General features: G+C 42.7%; 1 protein-coding gene across 1 annotated transcript in view; it reads left to right on the top strand.

Annotated features, from left to right (window-relative positions):
• The window catches only part of PHIP (pleckstrin homology domain interacting protein), a 125,527-nt gene that overhangs the window by 48,578 nt on the left and 56,450 nt on the right, over positions 1-20,499 (top strand). The window contains exons 16-17 of the mRNA XM_054162546.1: positions 12,307-12,435; positions 17,466-17,691. Coding sequence (XP_054018521.1) covers positions 12,307-12,435; positions 17,466-17,691 — 355 coding nt within the window. The remainder of the gene's footprint in view (positions 1-12,306; positions 12,436-17,465; positions 17,692-20,499) is intronic.

Here is a 20,499-nt window from a genome sequence, read left to right as displayed (position 1 = left end):
ACAGCTGCTAATGAAAAGCATGTGTTCAGGGTCGTTACTTTTTTGAAGGAGTCATTGAAGTTGTGGCTCTGGTGGTGTGAAATTAGGATGGTTTCACATGCTGCATTTCCCAGCTACAAATAAGCATTTAGCAGACTTGTGAAGAACCAGGGTAATAAACCCTAAGTGGCTGCTGCTGCTGACAACTGTTTCAGAGCTTACGTATTTCACAAAGCAGTGGTTTTGCTATGGAGGAATAGCACAAAGCCTTGTAAATGTTTACATTGTGGCTCATTACCCAGGGCCTAGATTACTGAGGGATTTGACTGTTGTGGCACCTTGTTGGTTGTTGGGGACTAAGGTCTCCAAAGAGGGATGCAGTGTCCTACCAAGTCCTCAGGTTACTGAGCAGTGGATGAGATTTCAGTGTCTTAGTGGATGATCCAGGTTAAAAAAAAATACCCTGAAAGGCAGGCTCTCTGGAGAAAGCCACTGCATGATGATGTGCATAGAGATGTATTTGAAATGCAGCTTGCTACTCAGAGCTGCAGTGAGGCATCTGGATCCCTTTCTGAGAACTGAAGGAGGTCCCTGCAGGATGCAGGAGCAGGTAGCCCTCTTTGGAGGTTGCCTTAACTGATGTTAAGCTGTTGAGCTGGGAAACGGGAGGCCTAGATTTTATTTTCTCCTCAATGCTAAGGTGTTCAGTTCAGTATCTGCCCTTATGCAGGAAGGCATCTCAGCTGTAAGTGTCTAGCCAGGACTTTGTCCCAACTTCCTCTTGAAGTTGTGCCACTGTGAAGAGGTGCAAATTTGTAGCCTATGGGTTTAGGTGCTTCTGCAGGCTTGTTCTCGTGGGTATGGAAATCATGGTCTAGGTAAATTAGAAAGAGGTAGAAATGGCCTGGGGCTTCAAGCTGCAGGCAGGATCTTGAACTTGCAGGATTAGTGCTCTGTTAGGTCATAAATAAATTTGTGCACTGCTCAGTTGTTGTTACAGGATCTATTTTCTTTCAGGTGTCCTCACTAAGTTACTTTTGGATAGACCTAAGACAGTTGGTTTGGTAGCAATGCCAGGGTTGGCACTTGGATGGTATGTGCTACAGCTCAGCCTTATGCTTGCGGTTCCTGTGTAGGCTCTAAGCAAAAGTTTGAGTTCTGAAGATGTATGAAGAGGGGAAAAAACCTACAGGGACTTAAGAAATCCTCCTGATCAAAAAGGAGGTGCCTGGTACTGTTAGTTGTAGGCATGGAGGTTGGTTTGGTTTGGTGACTGGGTTTTTGTGGCTGCAGTTTGGACAGTAAGTACTGGTGTTCCTCGAGTCTGGCTCTAAATAGGTTGGTGATCTTGCAGTGCTGCACTTGATTGTTTTGTGGAGTTTGGTAGTTCCTTTGAGCATGTTTTCTTTTCAGCACTACCTCTCAGGGTGGAACTCTCCCAATTCATACTGGTTGCAGAGGGCTTTCTGTCTGGAGCCTTAAAGAGTGCAAGTTTCTTGTGCGGTAAAGCTGATAGTTCTTGTCCTGTGAGTGGGCTTCCCTGTAGAAGAATATTTATTTTAAAGTTTCCTAAAATATTCAGAATATATACAGGCCTGTAGCTCTGTTCTTTTATCTCTTGGGTTTTTTAATAACTTGGTTTACAGCATAGCTTTATGAACAGTTGCAGAAACATATGGTGACTGCAGTTACTTAAAAGTGTGTCGCTGAAAGTATGAAAACTGTGCTGGAGTGGCAAGAATGAAAGACTAGGGGAGAGCAGGCATTTTTGCAGTCTTCATCACTGTAAAATATTGGATTTTTTTGTGCTGTATCTTTGAATGTAATTGCTTTGCCTGAATCTGATACCTTACTCAGCAGGTTCTGTAAGGAGGCCTTGCAGTTGCTGCACTGGAAGCCTTGTGGATTAGTTGATAAAGATTAGCCCCATGGCGTTTAAGGACTCCTTGTGTAATGTAGAAATTAAATAGGAATACTGATGCCTTTAAATAAGAAATGGTTCTCCTGGTCAACAGAATTGACAAACATCAACAACCCCCCAAAAAACCCCAATAAACCAAAACAAAACTGCCACCAAAAGAGGAATGGATCCAGTTTATTGTGCAGTTGTATCAGTGCAACTGATACATGGGCATGAGTAGCCAGGGTGGAGAGTACGGCTGCCCCCTCCCTGGAGGTGCAGGGGGTTGGAACTAGATGATCTTTAAGGTCCTTTCCAACCTAATCCATTCTATGAGTCTTTCATGACTAGACATTACTCTTTTTACTGGACTGACTGGCGTTGCAAGTTGTATGTTTGAGAAGTCAGGCTTTGCTTTATCTGGTAGCAGGCGTTCTTATTTATGTCTGACACGCTTCACCTGCCTTAGGGGCCTCTTGTAGGCCTGAACACCTGTTAAGGGCAGGCTTCTGCTTACCAGTAATCTTCAGGTGTTCCTCCTAGTGGTTGTGAGGCCTGTTGTGTTTGGGCTCTTTTGATTCCATGGCTCTGGGACAATCTTTCTGAGCACGGTCACGTATTACAGCGTGCTCTTACTGGTGGGTGGTAGTTCTGAGTCTCTGAACTCACTGCAGCGGTGGCCTCAGTCCTTTCATCATATTGTGAAGAACACTTTGAAAAAGTGATACAAAAAGAATGGTTTTACAGTCTTGTATTAAACTCACAGATCTTAATACTTCAAAATCCTCCTAGCTTTGTGACTTCAGCTGACTTGCTGAAAGGCTAAGCCACCTTAGCCTTTGACACTTAAAGGTCACACGATGTATCTGCAGCTGTTGTGAATTTGATGATGGGTCTCTTTCTAAATGCCAAAGCACATTTCATCAGAGCAGATAGAAATACCATGCATACATTTCAGAAATGCAGTACAGTTTGAGCACTATAAACTAGCGATTTGAAGCAACCTTCTTACTCTTTTTGAGGAGGAAGAAGGAAAAAAATAAATCACTCGTAGAACCTGTTCTCCCCTCTCCCACCTTCAGCTTCCTTTGAAATGACAGCCAACCGTGTCACATTTGTGAAAGAAAAGCTTTGATCTCCCCCAGAAACACCATTGTTCTTCTGTGTCACTAAGTAAACATCCCAGATTGATACTTCAGGAACAGTGGATGGTTTCTTACAGCAGAGCAACTTGCTGCTGCACGAATTGGTGGCTGTTGTTCCTATGCCCTCTGTCTTACTGTTATGGAAATGATCTAAAACCCAACCCTTTAAAATTGCAAAGCCTGGGGGAGGTTGACCTGCCTGTTGCATCAGTGTTGGAGAAGGTAGAGGGTACAGCTGTGTTTCTTGGCTGTTTTTGAAACACTCTGATCCTGTGGCTAAGAGTTGGGGTTTTTATTGAATCCTCAAAGGACAGCAGCATCTTTTGATAGCTGCTGTGGCTGTAAGGTAAGATGAGGATTCTTAGAGATTTTCAGGGGCCTAGGGAAAAAAAAACAGGTGAGGTTTCTGTTGTGTGGGGTTTTTTTTCACTGGGGTTTATTTTCATGTAGAGCTCTGGCCAGAATCCCAGCTGTTTGCTAAAGGACATCTTACTGGAATCTTAATGTAAATACTTACAGATCCTTTCAGCAAGAGAAGGTTATTTTGGCTATGCATTTTATTGCCACATCACAACTGAAATGCAGTCATTACCCTTAGCAGGTACCTTGAGAGGGAGCAGCAACTCTACAGTTTTTGGTACTGAAAAGCTTTTCAAAGTACACAAGCTGTTGTTGAACATGCAATACAAAGAGGCAGAAACTACTTCATCAGTGGAGCTAACACTGTTTATGTTATGTTTATGTTCATGAGTGGAGTTAGAAAGGGAAAAAAACCCAACAAACAACAAATCAAAGCCAAAAAAGCTTGTAGTCTTGCAGCAGGGTGAAAATACTAATGAAACTGTGAACCTTTTAGCTATAGAATTGTTTGGATTATGACACTTTTGCACAGCATTGAAGGACTTGGGGCTGCTGATGGATGAGAAGTCAGACATGAGCAGGCAGTGTGAGCTTGCAGCCCTGAAGGCCAATAGCAGCCTGGGCTGCATCAAAAGCAGTGTTGCTAGCAGATTCTGCCACTTTACTCTGCTCTGGTGAGACCTCACCTGGAGTACTGTGTTGCAGGTATGGAGCCCTCCATAAAAAAAGGACATAGAGCTGATTGAGTGGGTCCAGAGGAGGGCCATGAAAATGATCAGAGGGTTGGAGCCCCTCTGCTATGAGGACAGGCTGAGGGAGCTGGGGTTTTTCAGCCTGAAGAAGAGAAGGCTCCAGGGAGACCTAATAGCAACCTGCCAGTATCTGAAGGGGCTTACAAGAAGGAAGGAGAGAGACTGTTTATAAAGGCCTGCAGTGATAAGATGAGGGGCAATGGCTTCAAATTAGAAAAAAGTCAGATTTAGCTTGGATGTTAGGAACAAGCTCTTTACTATGAGGGTGGTGGAACACTGGAACAGGTCGCTGATGGAGGTAATTGAGGTCTCATCCCTTGAGATATTCAAAGTGAGGCTTGACAGGGCTCTGGGCAGCCTGATCTAGTTGAGAATGTCCCTGCTGACTGCAGGGGGGGTTAGACTAGGTGACCCTTGGAGGTCCCTTCCAAGCCAGCCTGTTCTGGATGTCTTACACTCTTTCCAAGTTGAGTAGACACTCGCATTGGCTAACGAAGTCTTAGATTTGATGGGACAGTGCTGCTTCTCTGAAACATACAAGTGCAGAGCTGTACTTGAGAATGCTGGTCAGGATTTCTTAGCAAGACTTAAAACCAGCTACTTGGCATGACCAATTTCATAGGGTGTTTTTTGTTGTGATTTTTTTTTTGCTTGCTTTTTCATTCTCTGTTGGGAGGGAGTGGGGTTGGGGGTGTTTGTAGGTTTGGGTGGTGGGTTTTTTTGCTGCCAATTAAAGACAAACATTACTGCAGCTTGTTTGCAAGCAAACATGCACAATGTATTTGGGTTTTAGGGAAAAGAGTATATATATTGCTACTTTAAAATTAATTTACTTTTAAATTTCCCTTTTAATCTCCATGCACTTAATGTCAGGTGTGTGAAGCAAGGCAATCATAGAAATAAAGCTTCATAGGTAGCTTTGAAATGCTGTACTGGTTATGTCTGGCTATTTCTGAGATAATAGCTCTGCAAACCAAAAGATTTACTTCAGTAGAAGACATGTCTCTGTACTTCAGAAGAAAAGGGCTTGCTTGTCACACTTGGAGGATTATACAACATGACTGTATTTCTAGACTAGAGAAGTTAGGAAGAAGACAAGACCAAGTGCAGGGTCCTGCATCTGGGTCGAGGCAGTCCCAGGCACAAATCCAGGCTGGGCAGGGACTGGCTGGAAAGCAGCCCTGAGGAGAGAGACTTGGGGGTGCTGGTGGAGGAGAAGCTCAACAGGAGCTCTCGGTGTGCACTTGCAGCCTGGAAAGCCAATCAGATCCTGGGCTGCAGCAAGAGAAGTGTGGCCAGCAGGGCAAGGGAGGTGATTCTCCCCCTCTACTCAGCTCTAGTGAGACCCCACCTGGAGTACTGGTGTACCTCCAGTTCTGGAGCCCCTATTACAAGAGGGATCTGGAGGTGCTGGAAGGTGTCCAGAGAAGGGCCAGGAGGATGAGCAGAGGGCTGGAGCTGCTCTCCTATGAGGACAGACTGAAGGAGTTGGGGCTGTTCAGTCTGGAGAAGAGAAGGCTCCGAGGTGACCTAATTGTGGCCTTCCAGTATCTGAAGGGGGCTACAAGAAAGCTGGGGAGGGACTCCTCAGGATCTCAGATAGTGATAGGACTAGGGGGAATGGAATGAAGCTGGAGGAGGGGAGATTCAGGCTGGAGGTGAGGAGGAAGTTCTTCCCCATGAGAGTGGTGAAGCCCTGGAATGGGTTGTCTAGGGAAGTGGTTGGGGTGCCGTCCCTGGAGGTGTTTAAGCCCAGGCTGGATGAGGCTCTGGCCAGCCTGATGTAGTGTGGGGTGTCCCTGCCCATGGCAGGGGGGTTGGAACTAGATGATCCCTGTGGTCCCCTCCAACCCTGACTGATACTATGATACTAAGAGAAGGTGCATTGGAAGGGTCTCATGATGATGCAGGACTGCTCATTAGAATGTTTGCTATTTTGCAGCTTTCACTAGGCTTTGTGACACAATGAAATGTGTAATGCTTTCATGTGATCAAACAAATGGAGCTTGTTTGTGAATACTCACAGACTTCCTTTTAGGACCGTTGATTTCCTGACCAGTGTTAACATTTGTACCCAGACTGTTAGAAGTATGCTGTAGTAAAGGAAAAAAAAACACCTGTCACTCTTTTTGGTCCTCTTTCAGGTTGCTTCTTTCTTGAGAAGCCTTGGTCTGAGGATTTGATACACTTGTTTAGAAGATGTCTCTGAAATTCCTTTCTTTCAGTTGGTTGCCTCTGAAAACAAATGGAGTAACAGAATGAGCCACCAGATACTAACCTGCCTTGTAAGGCCACGCTCTTCTGGTTATGTGGTGATTATAGTTGTGTAGCTCCAAAATATTGCTGCTGTTTCAATGGGTGTCTTAATAGAACAGGCTACACTTCTTAGAAGTGCTGGGCCAAACCCAGGAAATGTAGTGCTATAGAACAAAGCAATAGCTGTGTTTAAAACCTTAAGGTAATTACTGAAAATGTGTACTGTCACACAGCCAGTGAGGAAGCTTGAAGCAAGCCAGTCTGGGAAGTTACCATGGTGAAAAGCTACACCTTTGCATAGCCATGGTTAGGCTGGGTAAATGCAGAGAAAGGTTTTGTAATAGAAAACAACCCACATGTTGATGTTAAGGTTGAAAGGTCTGGCTATGTGGACATGAAGAAATAAGCACAAGATTGTTGAAGCTAATACCTGATTTTGTGTAATTTGTTTTGTCCCCAGGTGTGTAGCTAGCTGGTTGTCTAATGAATGTAAAGTTGTCTGGTGCTGGCCTTGGTTTCATGCATATCTTTCCAGTTGGGTCTTTAATTCCATTTATAGGATGTATGATAGTTGTATATCATGGCCCTTTTTCGAGTTTAAACATTTCCCCCAGTTTTCTGACACTTAATGTATCCTCTGAAAAATTTCAATAGACACAGTTCCTTAGCTTTGTGAGCTTGGGATATATTGTGGATTTGTTTGAAGGTATTAGTATAAGCTGTGACTGAAATTGTCATATACAAAACTTGGCTATAAAAAGGTCGAGTTCTAGCAGCCTGTGAGATGGTTTTTTCCTGATGTCTGCAATGGAAATGGTAGAGGATGTCATTTTGTCCCTATGAGAAGTTAATGGGGAGTCTGCACTGTGGTTGAAGAATCAGACCATCTGGATGGAGTGATGTACTGATTGCCCCCCACAGTCTCTCTGCCCTTTTCCCACATCTTGGGTTTTTATACAAGCGAGTGAGAAAAATTGGGGACCCCCAAGGAGGTGACAGTAGTAATGTATTTCAATGATGTCTATTTTTTGTGGGTTTGGATGCACACAGCCCCTGGTGATGACTGTTTCTACGTTTCAGTACAGTTTAATTTTTGTTCTGCTTAGAATTTACTGCAGTGTTATGGCATCAACTGACTCAGGTCAAAAGGGTTTCTTCCTGCAAATTGTCAATCAAGCAGAGGCTACTATATTGCAATTGGATTTTTCTGTGTGCTCCTGCTCCTTCAGAGAGCTGGTTGTTGACTCTGTCCTTTATTTTTAGCTGTGAGTGGGCACTTCACTACGAGCAACTCCTATGCTATGCCCCCTCCTATCCGTGTATCTTGATGGTTTTCCTGCCCCGTGTTCCGAGGTCTGAGCTTTCACTGAGCTGTGCTGTGTGGTTCATTACTTTCTAATGCTACTTCTGCTTTCGATGCGACCTGATAAGCTCTGAAGCTCTACCAGCATTATCATATTGCTTGCAACATTGTTTCCTTCCTGTTAATCAGTAAACCTGCCTGGCCTACATAAATCTGTGCTGGCAGCTATTTGATTAGTTTTAGCCTGAATGACATACTTAAAAAACTGGAGTCCCTGTCAGAAGAGCAACGTGGAAGATCAGATTCCGTGTAGGACAGCTCAGCAGAGTGCTCTGTGCACAGATTTTCTGCCACAAGGTGATTTTTGTTTTACTGATGTCCAAAAAGCATACTTCTTGCTCATGTGGACATTGAATTGTCACCTTGTGTTAACTAGGGGGCTTAAAATGGTTATATCCTTTGCTGTGGCCTTCATAAAGCCCAAAGAGACTTCCAGTTTTCCTGGGATTATATGGGATTGTGTTTTTGCAATAAAGCAGCTGAAATACAGAATGGCTTAGAATAAGCTTATAGATGTGTTTTGTTTGATTTTTAGCCAGTGTCCAGTCCTTTTCAAATTTTGGAGAGGTTCCACCTTCAAATAGTAGGTAAGAGCAGATCCTGAAGAGCAGATCCAGGGTCATGTTCTAGTAGTCCACATAGAAGCCTGTACTTGAGTTTGCAGGAGATTTATTAAGAAAAAATAACCAAAAAAAGGAGCTGTAAATGCTTTTTACATAACCTTTACCTAAGTTCAAACATCCATAGGGTGTGTGATCTGTCAGATCTTTTCACTGCTGTGTTATCCATTCCCAAATGGATAACTGATGTGGATGGTTGGAAGATAGAAACGTTCTTAGCAAACGTTTTAGTATTCATTTAACTCTTGTCTTCTTACTACCACTTAATCCTTTATTACTGGTCTGGAAGCAGTATAGAAGTCCTGTTGATTTTTATTTTTATGTTTTTTCTAACTGCAAAAAGAAGTGTTCTTTCCACTCCTCCAGATCTGCAGCAACCTCTTCTAACTTTACAGAAAGCTCACAGACAACTGTTGGGCTTACAGTGGAAGCATACTGTGATCAGAGATTGTTCCTTAAAGCAGAGGAAGTTTAATGTAGTCAGAACACTGATTAGATATGAGCAGCTCTGATGTAGTTTCATCACCTGGCAAGCAGGTTGTATGTTTTAATAGCAACTAGTTAATGTGGCCTTTTTTACTGGTTTTAGAGTGTTATCCTAGCATACCAATAGTTGTGATTGTTAGAATTTCAGTTTCCAAGTTTGAATGTTCCTTGTGACTAATTCTCGTTTGATCCTATGCATTTAAGTACAGTTAGATCTCTTCCTGCTAAGGTCTTTTTGTATAGGCACAAACATCATCCTCTTTCCTTAGTGTCCATGTGAAGAAGTTGAGCTCTTAAGTTTTCCATTGTCATAATGGAAATATTTTTCTGTAGGTGTTCTACTTAAAAGTCACTTCTCTTGAACAGGGGAAGCAAAAATTACAGGTATTGATTTTGGAAGAGTCTGTTCCTATCATTGCTTCCTTCTCTTCTGGATCTACTTCTGGTATATTCTAGGATTGTGGCTTTCTTTTTGTTGTTGCATTACATGTGACACGTTGCAGTGAATACAGAGTCTTTTCCTGTGAAGGATGGGAGAGAAGGTTTTCTGCCTCAAGCTAGGAGAGGTTTAGTTCCCTGACTTCTTAAAACTTCTCATGTGTTGGAAGGTGTGATAGAAATGCATAGTGCTATAGTGAGAAGAATGAGTTCCATTATTTTTTCTGGCAGTCTGTTAGTTATTTCTAATAACAGGTTCATGACCTTGACTAATCTTCATTTAATTTTTTTCTTTCCCTCTGTCTTTTGCCTTTGTTAAACCAGGTTTTAAGCCTTTCATACCACCACATTGATAACAGGTCACAAAGTCTTATTGAGCTCAGTGTCTCTGTAGGTGGTACTGGGTTTTCATACAACAGATTATTTTTATGGATTTAAGATATGCTACTTTGCACTGGTTTTGCAGCTCTGTTCTTCCTGCTTTGGGGGAGAACAATAAGCTGTCTTCAACACTGAGAGCAAATGAGTAACTTCCCTTTTTCATTCTCTTAGGTCACCAGCATTCCATGCATCATCATAACACGTTCAGTCTTGGCAGCTCTTTGTTGGGGTAGCCCTTAACTGACCAGTGGTTTTTCTTCTGTTCTTTGAGCAGTCTCTTCTCTTCACCAATGATGCACTTTTATTCAGTGTAGGTTCTAAACAGAGTAAACAGAGTATCTTCTATTGGGATACAGTCTTCATATAGTTACTGCATCTTTGGTTTAAAAAGGGTGGAGGGGAGAAAGCAGCTTCCTTCTTGCTTGGTGAAGTTAAGAGCATCACCGATTATAGCTCCCCCTTTTGCAGCTTAACATTTGGTTTCTGTTCTAAACCACCAACTCCTCTGCTTTAGCTTTATCATTAAAGAAATTTCTTTGTGTTGTCTTATTAATCCCAAAATATTTTTGTTTAAAAAATAATAATCTTCTGATGGCTAGGATTCTCTGGCAGGCTTTGCTCTTGAACTTGTAATAGTAATTGTACCTTGGGTGCTTACCCCTGACAGTAATTTCTGTTCTTATAATCTTAAGGATTTATATTTCCAAGAAACTGTACCTCAGACTTGAGGGATTGTACTAAAAGGTCTTACTACTGTCCTTTCCAAAAACACTTTAAAACCACATTCTGACCACCTTTAGAGTAAAAGTGTTTGCATTGTGCTAATCACTATTCATTTATAGAAGGGAATAGCTTCCAACTAACACTAATTCTGAGGGATTTCTTGAAGGCCAGCCATCCAGTTTCTTGCTGGGGAAACCCAAAATCCCCCATCGTCCTATTGGTTTACATTTGTCTATTTCTTCTAGTTCTTCCCACAACATGCCTTGTTTTCTGTGTAAAACAAATATCTTCAAATCTTAGGCTCTGGGACCAGCCTCAAACTCTTATTTATGAAGGCCTTGAATGTTAGGAAACTTGACACTTTGATACTTCTTTTGTTGCAGGAAGGGAAAGGGAACGGAAATCTCTGTGTCAATACTCTTTCTCCATGTTTTTTTCCTATACATCTGCAAAGCTTACTCTTTGGCTGAAATTCCTTCCCTTCTGCACCTCCCTCCCCCAGCTGCCTCCCTTTAATATGGTGACAAATAGGAGCACAATGCTGTAACCTGGTTGTTGGATGGTGCTTAGCCTAAACCGATTCTGCATTCCCAGCTGTTGCGATGTTAGTGTCACTCGCTCCAAGCTCTGGTTTTGTTTTGCATCTCTTTCTGTAAGACACTTTGGTTCATTTCTTCTGGAATAATGGGCAAAACAGAACATAAAACTTGCCTTGGTTTATGTTCCTCTTTTGCCAGTCCAGAAACTCGTCTGACTTGTATGTAGTAAGGAAGACCTTTGTCAAAAACCTGAAAGCACTGGTAATAGGTGTAGTAGCCTCTACCATTGGGGGTGTGTGCAGGGGTGTGGGTGTGGATGTGTTGTAAGACCATGGGCATAAGATTTAGCCTTCTTGTCCTTGTCTCACCTGTAAGATAGTGAGCACAGTACCCACCTCACAGGTTTTTTGAGGCTTGGTTCACTTACTTTTTAAACTAATGCTGATGGCCTCTGGAAGCTGCTGCAGAGTGAGTAGCGATGCTGCCTGCAGGCTAAAGATCCTTGTTGTTGTTGTTGTTGTTGTTGTTTTTGCTGGCAGTATATAGGCCTGCCACAGTTAGGGAAAGAATTTTGTTTGGTGTCTCTTTAAAGAAATTGCAAAAGTGCTTTGCTGGGGAGACTAGAAAGGGGCTTTCTGAAGAGGTGCTGAAGACTTGAAAATTCAGAGTGGTGATTGGTCACCTCTGCTTGATTGACAGGTTGCAGGGAAAAACAAAAACCCATTTGTTCTGGCTTAATGGAACTGGAAAACAGAAAATGAGTATCAGGTAAAAATTCCTTTTTTAAAATCTTTGCAGTTCTCCTTTAAACAGTGGAGTTTTTACACAAATCTACACCTCCCCCACTCCAATTAATTAGGAGTAGGAATTGCAGAAGCAGGCAGTTGCTAAGTTGTGTAATGTGGGTTGTCTGTCAGTGCGTTTTTCCTAGCAGGCAGGTGTTCTGAAACACCACAGCAGCCAATGCTGCTGGGCTAGCTTAGCAAGAAGGCAGAGGATGGAAGGCAGAGGGTGTAGTGACTCAGCCCTGAACTGGACCCAGCTCTCTGGTTAGGCTCATTCAGCAGGACGCTCAAGGGGAAGCTTTTATTTTCACTTCCTATACTGTGCCTGCTTTGTGGAGAAAGTCTGTCAGTTTCTACTACTATCAATTTGGCATCTTTCATGAGCATGATTACAAAATTTCACTGCAAAATGACTAGCTAAAAAGCAAACTATGTTTTAAAGTAACTTCTACCTAGCACTATACTGTCTTGCAGATTTTTTACAATAAATTTCAACATCAGCACCACAGTTTTGAGACTCATAACTGCAAATGATTTATTTCTGGTAACTTAATCATTTTGTATGTTGATGTATTTCAGATTGAAGGACAAGGACATGGTGCAGTTTTTGACTGCAAGTGCTCTCCTGATGGACAGCATTTTGCATGTACAGATTCTCACGGTCACCTTCTGATTTTTGGCTTTGGTTCCAGTAGCAAATATGACAAGGTACAGTGCAAGATGAAAATCAAACTGTTTGTCTGTGTTGAATGTGTTTGTGCAAGTTTTCCTGCAGAGCTACATTTCGAGAGGGTCTGTCATCACGCAGTTTTAATCTGGGATCTTTGGGATTCTGCTTGTTGACATTGAGCTTTCTGTCACGTGTCCTTTTTTTGAACCATGAAAACATGCTATACACTACTGTTTACATGGGAACTTAAAAATAGCTGTAAAAAAAAGCCACCCTCCTTGAAAAAGACACCCAGTCACTGTCTGCTCTCTGAAGTGACAAAGTTGTAAGTGTCTAGCAGTGGATCCACGTGGCTAAAGTGAATTCAACTGCAGTGGAATTGCTAACAGTTAAAACCTGTTGCTTTAAGTATTTTTCTGGTTCCTAATTAAGACCAAATAAAAAGGGAAAGGTGCAATACAACTCATTGCTGCTATCTGTATTTAAAGCTTGCATAGCCTAGGAGGAAATTATTTACAATGAACGTACTGTATGTTCTAGTGATACGATTCTATGTCTGCTAATGAAGCTCTGCTGTTGTGGTTGCCTTGGTGCTTACCATAGCAATGTTTCACTGTTACTGTGTGATTGAAATATTACATCTTTGTTCTGATGTCTTAGCCTGCACTGTGTGTTGTCAGTGTGGGTGTCTTGCCACAGACCCTCGTGACTGTAAAGATATGTGGTGCTGTTTTGGTTGGGGGTTCTTTTTGCCCTCTGGGTGAATGTGCACTACGAACAATACACTTTACCTACTTTGGAGCAGCCACAAGGTCCTAGCTCTTCTGTCCAGGGAAGAGGTGAGCTGTGTCTCTTCTCCTCTAAGACTTTAGCAGGCGTATTTGCTCCAGGGTTATCTTCTCTGCTTCTGGTAGCTGATACTTGAAGGTTGTTGGGTGAAATCCTGGCTTCTGGATCTTGCCTCTTGCCTTGGATCTTTGGACTCAAACTTGCCTTGAAAGCATTTTGGCAAACAGCAGTGCAGAGGAGCCTGAAGGAGGGACAGCAAAAGTCATGTCATTCTTTGTCTTGCAAGCCACTGCATTTATTACTGTAGTCTCCCAGCTCTGATTCTCATGTCAGTTAGAGCAACATTTGCATATTGGGCACTTTTTGCCTCCTTCTCTCTCAACTATGATTTGAAGTATTTGGTACTTGGCTGCTGTTGCTATCCCTCAGCTATTCCTGACTGTGCATTTCCTCTTCCATTCCAAAGGAGACAAATGTAGAGAGACACCAGAAGCAAGGAAAACCAAGATGATCAGATAATTATCAAGGTCTTTATCTTTCAGAGTTCTTACTCTTCCAAAATGTAAAGCCTGTTCTAATTAAATATATTTGTCACCATGTCCCATGGATTGTTCCAGGTTTATTTTTGCCCTGCAGTCATTTTGGAAGTGTATAGCCCTCTGCTACTCAGAAATGTTGGAAATGAAACTGAAACTGAGAGCTTTGTCTTTGCTGTGGCAGATCAGGAGTTTCCTTTACACAGCCACTTGAGAATTTGCTTTGTGAGGGATTAGATCTGTTTGAAGAGTAAAACCAATTGCTTTTTGCTTCTTGAATTCTGCAGACCCTTTGCTGGGTCTTGGGTTTCTGCTGCAGCCTCTCAGAAAAGATTGCTCAGAAGTTTTGTCTTATTGGGTGACTTAAAGTGATCCTCTCCAGCTGGTACTGTGCCAATGCTAATCCTGGCATTCTTGACCGTAGAAGAAAATGGCAGCAAATAGGACTTACATTTATTGCCTCTTTAGTCTGTCTTCAGCTCTCAGAATGCCCATCCTGGAAGTTTGTGATCACTTCCTTGTCTGGTTCCATCTTCTGGTTCATTTTTCTCTGACCTAATTTAGGGAAAAAAGGCAACTACAGATAGGTATCTGCTGGAGATTAGATGTTCTATTTTTCTATGCTCCTCCCTTTCAGGTACTTGAGTTTTGTTCAGACATCTTGTGAGAATATGTTCTGATTATACCTGTGGGGTTTTTTTTGGCTTTAAGGCTTTAAAGTGATTTCTATCTCCCATGGGGAATGATTTTTACAGAAGAAAGGAGTGTGATCACCTGTCCTGTATTCCTGCATTTGAGTTGTGCTCAGAACAGTAATTTTTGCTGAGATAGTGTTAGCTCTGCTGAGAGAGCAAGCTCTTGGTTTTTACCTGTATGTTTCTTCATGTTGTGTTCAGTAGTACCTGTGTTCCCTAGCTGACTGAAACAACTGTCCAGGATTATTTTTTCCCCCCATATTGTAATCTTGGCCATGATGAAGGCCGTGGGGTGGCTTTGGCTTGTTTTCTCTTTGCTGGAGAGAGAGAAGGGAGTGAAAAAAGAAGAGAGAGTTTCTTGTGCTTGTTTAGGGCTTCCTTTGTTATTTGACCCAATTAAAGGAACCCTGAACCAGTCTCAGATAGGATTTCTGAGTGTGTGAAAATCATCAGAGGTGAGATAAGCTCACTCTCAGCAGGGCATGTGCACTTCAGAAAGTTCTTGCTTAGGTGGACACTCGGTCAGAAATGCCTACTGGTCCTAAAGCATAAGGTACCTTTCTGCTGACTTGACTTGGAATGGACTAGATCTCTGAGCTCTGTAAGGCTTTTATTCCTGTAGGCTGCCCAGATCACTGTTCTTTGCTGTGGGTTGACAGCGCCTGTGTTGTGAATTGGTGCAGCAATAGGACAGCAGTGTAGGTGTGCACATCTGGAGAACCTGAGCCTTCTGTATGCAAAGTGTAGTCACTGAAGGAGAATCTATTTGGACAGCTCAGACCTTGTGAAAAGCTTTTGTGCCCAAACCCAGGCTAGGTTTTGTGAAGTCATGTGGACAGAGAATTCATGTCCTAGTGGTGGTGTAGTATCTTCTTTTTGTCGTGAATTTGCTCTCTTATGTCAAGAAACAGGTCTGGCTTGCTACTTTTAACTTTTGTCTGCTGAACATAGCCATCTAAGATTCTCTGAAATGTCTGAATCTTCCAAGTCCTGAGAAAAAAAATGGAATAGCCTGAGGATAAGATTATTGCCCTTGGTTCCAGTAGGGATGTTCTAGTGCTCTACCTAAGAGTTAGTCTGGGGCTGGGTTCTTCCTGCAATGCTATTCTTATCTCATGGAGTAGAAAATGGTTCTTTACTCTCTATTGTATCATACCTGGTTACAGTCCAGAGTGCACAGAAGGGTAATTGCAAAGGAGTCTCTGTCCCTCCAAAGAGGTCTTGCACCAGAGACTACTCTGGTAGAGGTCACTGAATCTAAGGAAGAATTTCTAGGTCTTCCCTTTGCTTACAAAACCTGGGATGCAGAAAACACTGTACAGTCGTATCACAGCACACTGCAGCTCACAGTCTGATCATGCCATTGGAATCTCTTCTTTCTCAGCGAGGAAAAGTACTTAAGAGGAGAATTTACTCTTGGTGAAAGTACTGGATGCTCTTCTGTTATGATTCTAGGGAAAATCCCAAGTCCTCCTAGAAGACCTATGTCTTTATTGCATGGAGCTATTTAAACTGAAGGAACAAAGTTGTTAAGCAGGCCTTGATTCTGTCAGTCGGATGCATGGAAGTCTCATTTGGCCTCGTTAAGTTAACAGATCTGACAAGAAGATTTCATCCAGCCAAGGCTTCTTACTGCAGTGACATGTCACCTTGTCCACACACTTTGGAAGGGCAGCCTTTTGAATCCCTGAAGTAAATTCTTTGCCATTGCATCTTTCCACATATCTTACTAATTTCTCTCTGTTACTTCCCTGCATTTTTGGGGGTCCAGATCCCATGATTCCTGTGGGAATTTTTATTACTGTATTTTTCTCCACCTCCTGTGGATGCATTTTCTGATGCTGTAATTGGCAGGTATTTGTCAACATCCTTCCCTCCTGGACTTCTCACACCCAGGACAGGAAACCTTTGTAGTTGAGGGATCAGACCCCTGAGCAGATGCTGTAATCTCTGCATTACTGATTTCTACATAACAAGTTACTGGAAACTGTTATGAGTTAGTCATGATCATGCTCTTCAAAAACTGGACTATATTCTATGACAACTTAGGCATTCCTTTGTGCCCAAGTACCTGGGTTTAACACCCAAGAGAAGATTTTTTTGAGATCTCTCTGTCCTGGGTCAGTTGTTTAATCATTTCTATACTGCACTAGAAATCTAAGTTGGGTGAATGATGATTTTATTTGTTCAAGGAAACTGAGTGCAGGAGCTGCCAAGAGGTTTGCTTGCTAGTAGGTAGGGCTGAGATATGTAGCATACATGTCACTTATCTTCTGAAATTTCTCTTGTGGTTCAATGTCTTCATGATTACATGGTAGTGAGATGCATGTGTCAGCAAGAGATGGAGCCACAAACGTTTTCACATTCTGTTTGGACAGAGTTCCTCAGTCTTGAGTGTCTGTGGAAAGCCATCTACAATGAATGATGAGCTGGTAGACTGCAGTAGAAAACTTTGAGCTTGAAGAGTTCAACTTTCAATCAGCTTTACTTTATCTATTGGAACTTTTTGATCCAGTATTATAGTAGGAATAGATATGTTTGCCTACTAGTGTTGCATTTGGCATGATGTGATAAATATTTTCCTGTTCCTCCTCTTTCTAGACCAAAGCTCATAAGTCTGTGACACAGCCTTTCATTATCAGGATACATATTCATGTATTCAGAGTTAAGGCAATTTGTAAACTAATACATCCAGAGTGTGTTCAGTTAAATGTCTTCAAGTAATTAAATATTATCCAATTCCTCTGTTCTTTGAATGTTTTCCACCCTCAAAGATGGATTGTTCTCCTTGCACTATAATAGAGAAAAGGAGTACTAAGGGAGGGAGGGAGGGGGGGAACCAACAGAACCCTCTCCCCCTCAGAAAAGAAAGAAACAAAACCAAGTCATGAAATTCTCCCCTTTAAGCTGAACCGATGAGCTTAGAACCTTGTTTTTGCAAAAGTGCCCACCAGTAGCATTGTTAAAAGTACTGTTGGCAGTTCTCTTCTGTATGCTTTTCTTTCCAATAGGTTCTTTTAAAAAATTACAAAATGACTTTGTTTGCAGATAGCAGATCAGATGTTCTTTCATAGTGATTATCGGCCCCTCATCCGTGACGCCAACAACTTTGTCCTGGACGAACAGACACAGCAGGCTCCACACCTTATGCCTCCCCCCTTTTTGGTTGATGTGGATGGCAACCCTCATCCTGCAAGGTATCAAAGACTAGTTCCTGGTCGTGAGAACTGCAGGGAGGAACAGCTTATTCCTCAGATGGGAGTGACGTCTTCAGGTATGGAAAATTTCACTTCACTACACAATGTCCGGTCTAGCTACCTCCAAGGGGTTCTACGCTTTCACTTTGTCCTTTTGCTTCATTTCTGAGCGTAGCAGCTCACTTGGGGTGGAAGGATTGCAGTGCCCCTGGCACTAAATGCTTGTGACAATTGCGCTTACAGTGTTGGCATCGATCAAGTCGCTGCTACTTGATGCTATGATGCCAGTTAGTTTTCGTTATTGAAACAGTGGATGATGCTGAGTGGGCTTTCAGCTGCTCTCCTTGGGGCAGGAGTTCCTGCTTCAGAAAGTCTAGATCAGCTACAACAGGTAACACCTGCAAGAAGAGGAAAATGAGAGACTCCTGAAACATGGAGAACTCTCTTTAGATGAAGGCAGTCGTTCAACTTAAGTCATGATGCTATCTATGAGTGTGGTGGGTTGAAAATTGCCCCTGACATAAAATTGCCAGACCAGCCCAATTGGAAGCAAATGAAGCTGTATTTACAAGCAAACCTACAATTTCCAATGAATATATACAATATTTACAGGTATTTACAATTGATAAACAGCACAAGAACCCCCCTGGCCAAAAACCAGGGAAGCTAATAGCTTTCCCCTTCCCTACTCCCCTCCTTACCACCCTGTACACAAAGGGACGAGAGAAAGAGCAGAGAATTAGGCAGAACAAAGAACACAGCCAAGGTCAGCAAAGCAGAAGGCACAAGTTAGAGTTTCCCAGAGTGAGGAAGCTGAAAAGAGAAAGTTAGCTTTCATTACCAGCCTTGTTTTCCTTTTTACACCCAGTGGTGATTTATTTGCATTCTACCACTTTCTGTTCAAGATCTGTGGAAAATTTGCTTGAAACAGCTTGAAACTACCACAATGAGAATAAAAAAGCAAGGAAGTTCTTCAAAAGTTCTATTCTCCATGCACAGCATGGGGAGAACCTGCATGTTTTGGGGCAGTGGCTGGCTTTTGCAAACTGCCTGAATGTGGTCCATGTGGTCATTTGTAGACCATGTTTTTAGATTACGAGGCACTGAATACTCAAATTATTTCCAATCACAGAATTTCAGGGGCTGGAAGGGACCTCGAAAGCTCATCCAGTCCAACCCCCCTGCCAGAGCAGGATCACCTACACCAGATCATACAGGAATGCAGCCAGATGAGTTTGGAATATCTCCAGAGAGGGAGACTCCACAGCCCCCCTGGGCAGCCTCTGTCACCCTCACAGGGAAAAAAATTTTTCCTCATATTTACATGAAACTTCCTATGCCTCAACTTCTACCATTGCCTCTTGTGCTGTCATCAGGCACCACTGAGCAGAGCCTGGCTCCAGCCTCTTGGGAATCACCCTTTAAGTACTTATAAACATTTGATGAGGTCACCTTTTAGTCTCATCTTCTGTAAGCTAAAGAGCCCTCAGCTCCCTCAGTCTTTCCTTGTACGGAAGATGTTCCACTCCCTTCATCACCCTCGTGGCTCTGCGCTGGCCTCTTTCAAGCAGCTCACTGTCTTTCTTGACCTGAGGGGCCCAGAACTGGACACAATATTCCAGATGTGGCCTTACCAGTGCAGAGTAGAGGAGGAGGAGAACCTAAGGAATTCCAAGGAGCAATTCCTTGTTTTCCTCCAAAATTACAGGAGGAAATACCTCCTGAAGAAGCAGCTTGTTCTGGTGAGTGTATGCCATGTTTTGTGCTCGTGGCCTTGGAGGTAAATTTGATTTCTGAGGAAGGCAGCAATTTTACTTTGTTGCTGCACTTAGAGCATGGATCCATGACATTCTGAAACTCTCCAAATCTGAAAATCTCCTGGGCACATTCTCCCAATATAATGTCTTGAAACAAGTCAGGCTCTGTGCTGGGGGGGTTGTGGAGTCTCCCTCTCCAGAGGTAGTCAAAACCCGCCTGGATGTGTTGCTGTGTGATCTGCTCTAGGTGATCCTTTCTGGCAGGGGGGTTGGACTGGATGAGCTCTTGAGGTCCCTTTCCAATCCCTACCGTTCTGTGATTCTGCACACAGACCCAACAACATTAAATTTTAGTGTGGCTGACACAGGAATGCCTACAGTAGTACGATGTCCACAGTGTTCTGTTTAATGTCAGCACGCTGTCTACCAGACTGACAGAGTGCCAGAGACATTATGGAGAGACAGAAGATGTTTTTCTACCTCTCTACAGTTCAGCAACAATACATAATGTTTTCATGCAGAGCTAAACTGTGTTCATACAATTTATGTGTTTCCTTTTGCTAAGGAAGCTCCATTTCTTTCTGAAACTTTATTGTGAGGTTTGATGGATCTCCCCCAGAGCAATGACAATCTGTTTCTTGTCAATGTTTCTGAAGGGCTTTGAAGAGTAGGGAGAGCTCCAATAGTCACATTTGATTCACTGCTCAGATGTTCATGAAGCTCCTTTAGGCCAGATGTTATGAATTAGAGATTTTCATTTGTTATTTATTTAAGAAGAGTTGCTGTTACTTGTGAAGGCAAAATCTCACAAGCTACACAGATAAAAATCCTTTCCTTTATTTAGGTAGCAATTTCCTTATTTCAGGTCCTTATTGGGTTATTAGTAGCAATTCCTGTTGTTTTCAGTAGACCTTGTGTCTGCTGGTGAGATCACCAAATAAATCTTGACTGTGTCACTACCTGAGACAGAAAACATCCAGCTCTGGTCATACCAGAGCTCATTCCATGTTTCTGAGCTTCTGTTGCCTTAGGGAAGCTGGCTTCAACTGTGCTAACCTCGAAACCCTGAGACCACTATCCTATATATTTATGTTCTTTCTGCATGCCATCTACTCGGCGATGCCTGCT

The sequence above is a fragment of the Dryobates pubescens genome, chromosome 6, assembly GCF_014839835.1.
Source record: "Dryobates pubescens isolate bDryPub1 chromosome 6, bDryPub1.pri, whole genome shotgun sequence".
NCBI classification, from domain to species: Eukaryota; Metazoa; Chordata; class Aves; order Piciformes; family Picidae; genus Dryobates; species Dryobates pubescens.
Note: the sequence above shows the minus strand (reverse complement) of the source record. Positions and strands in the feature narration are given on the sequence as shown.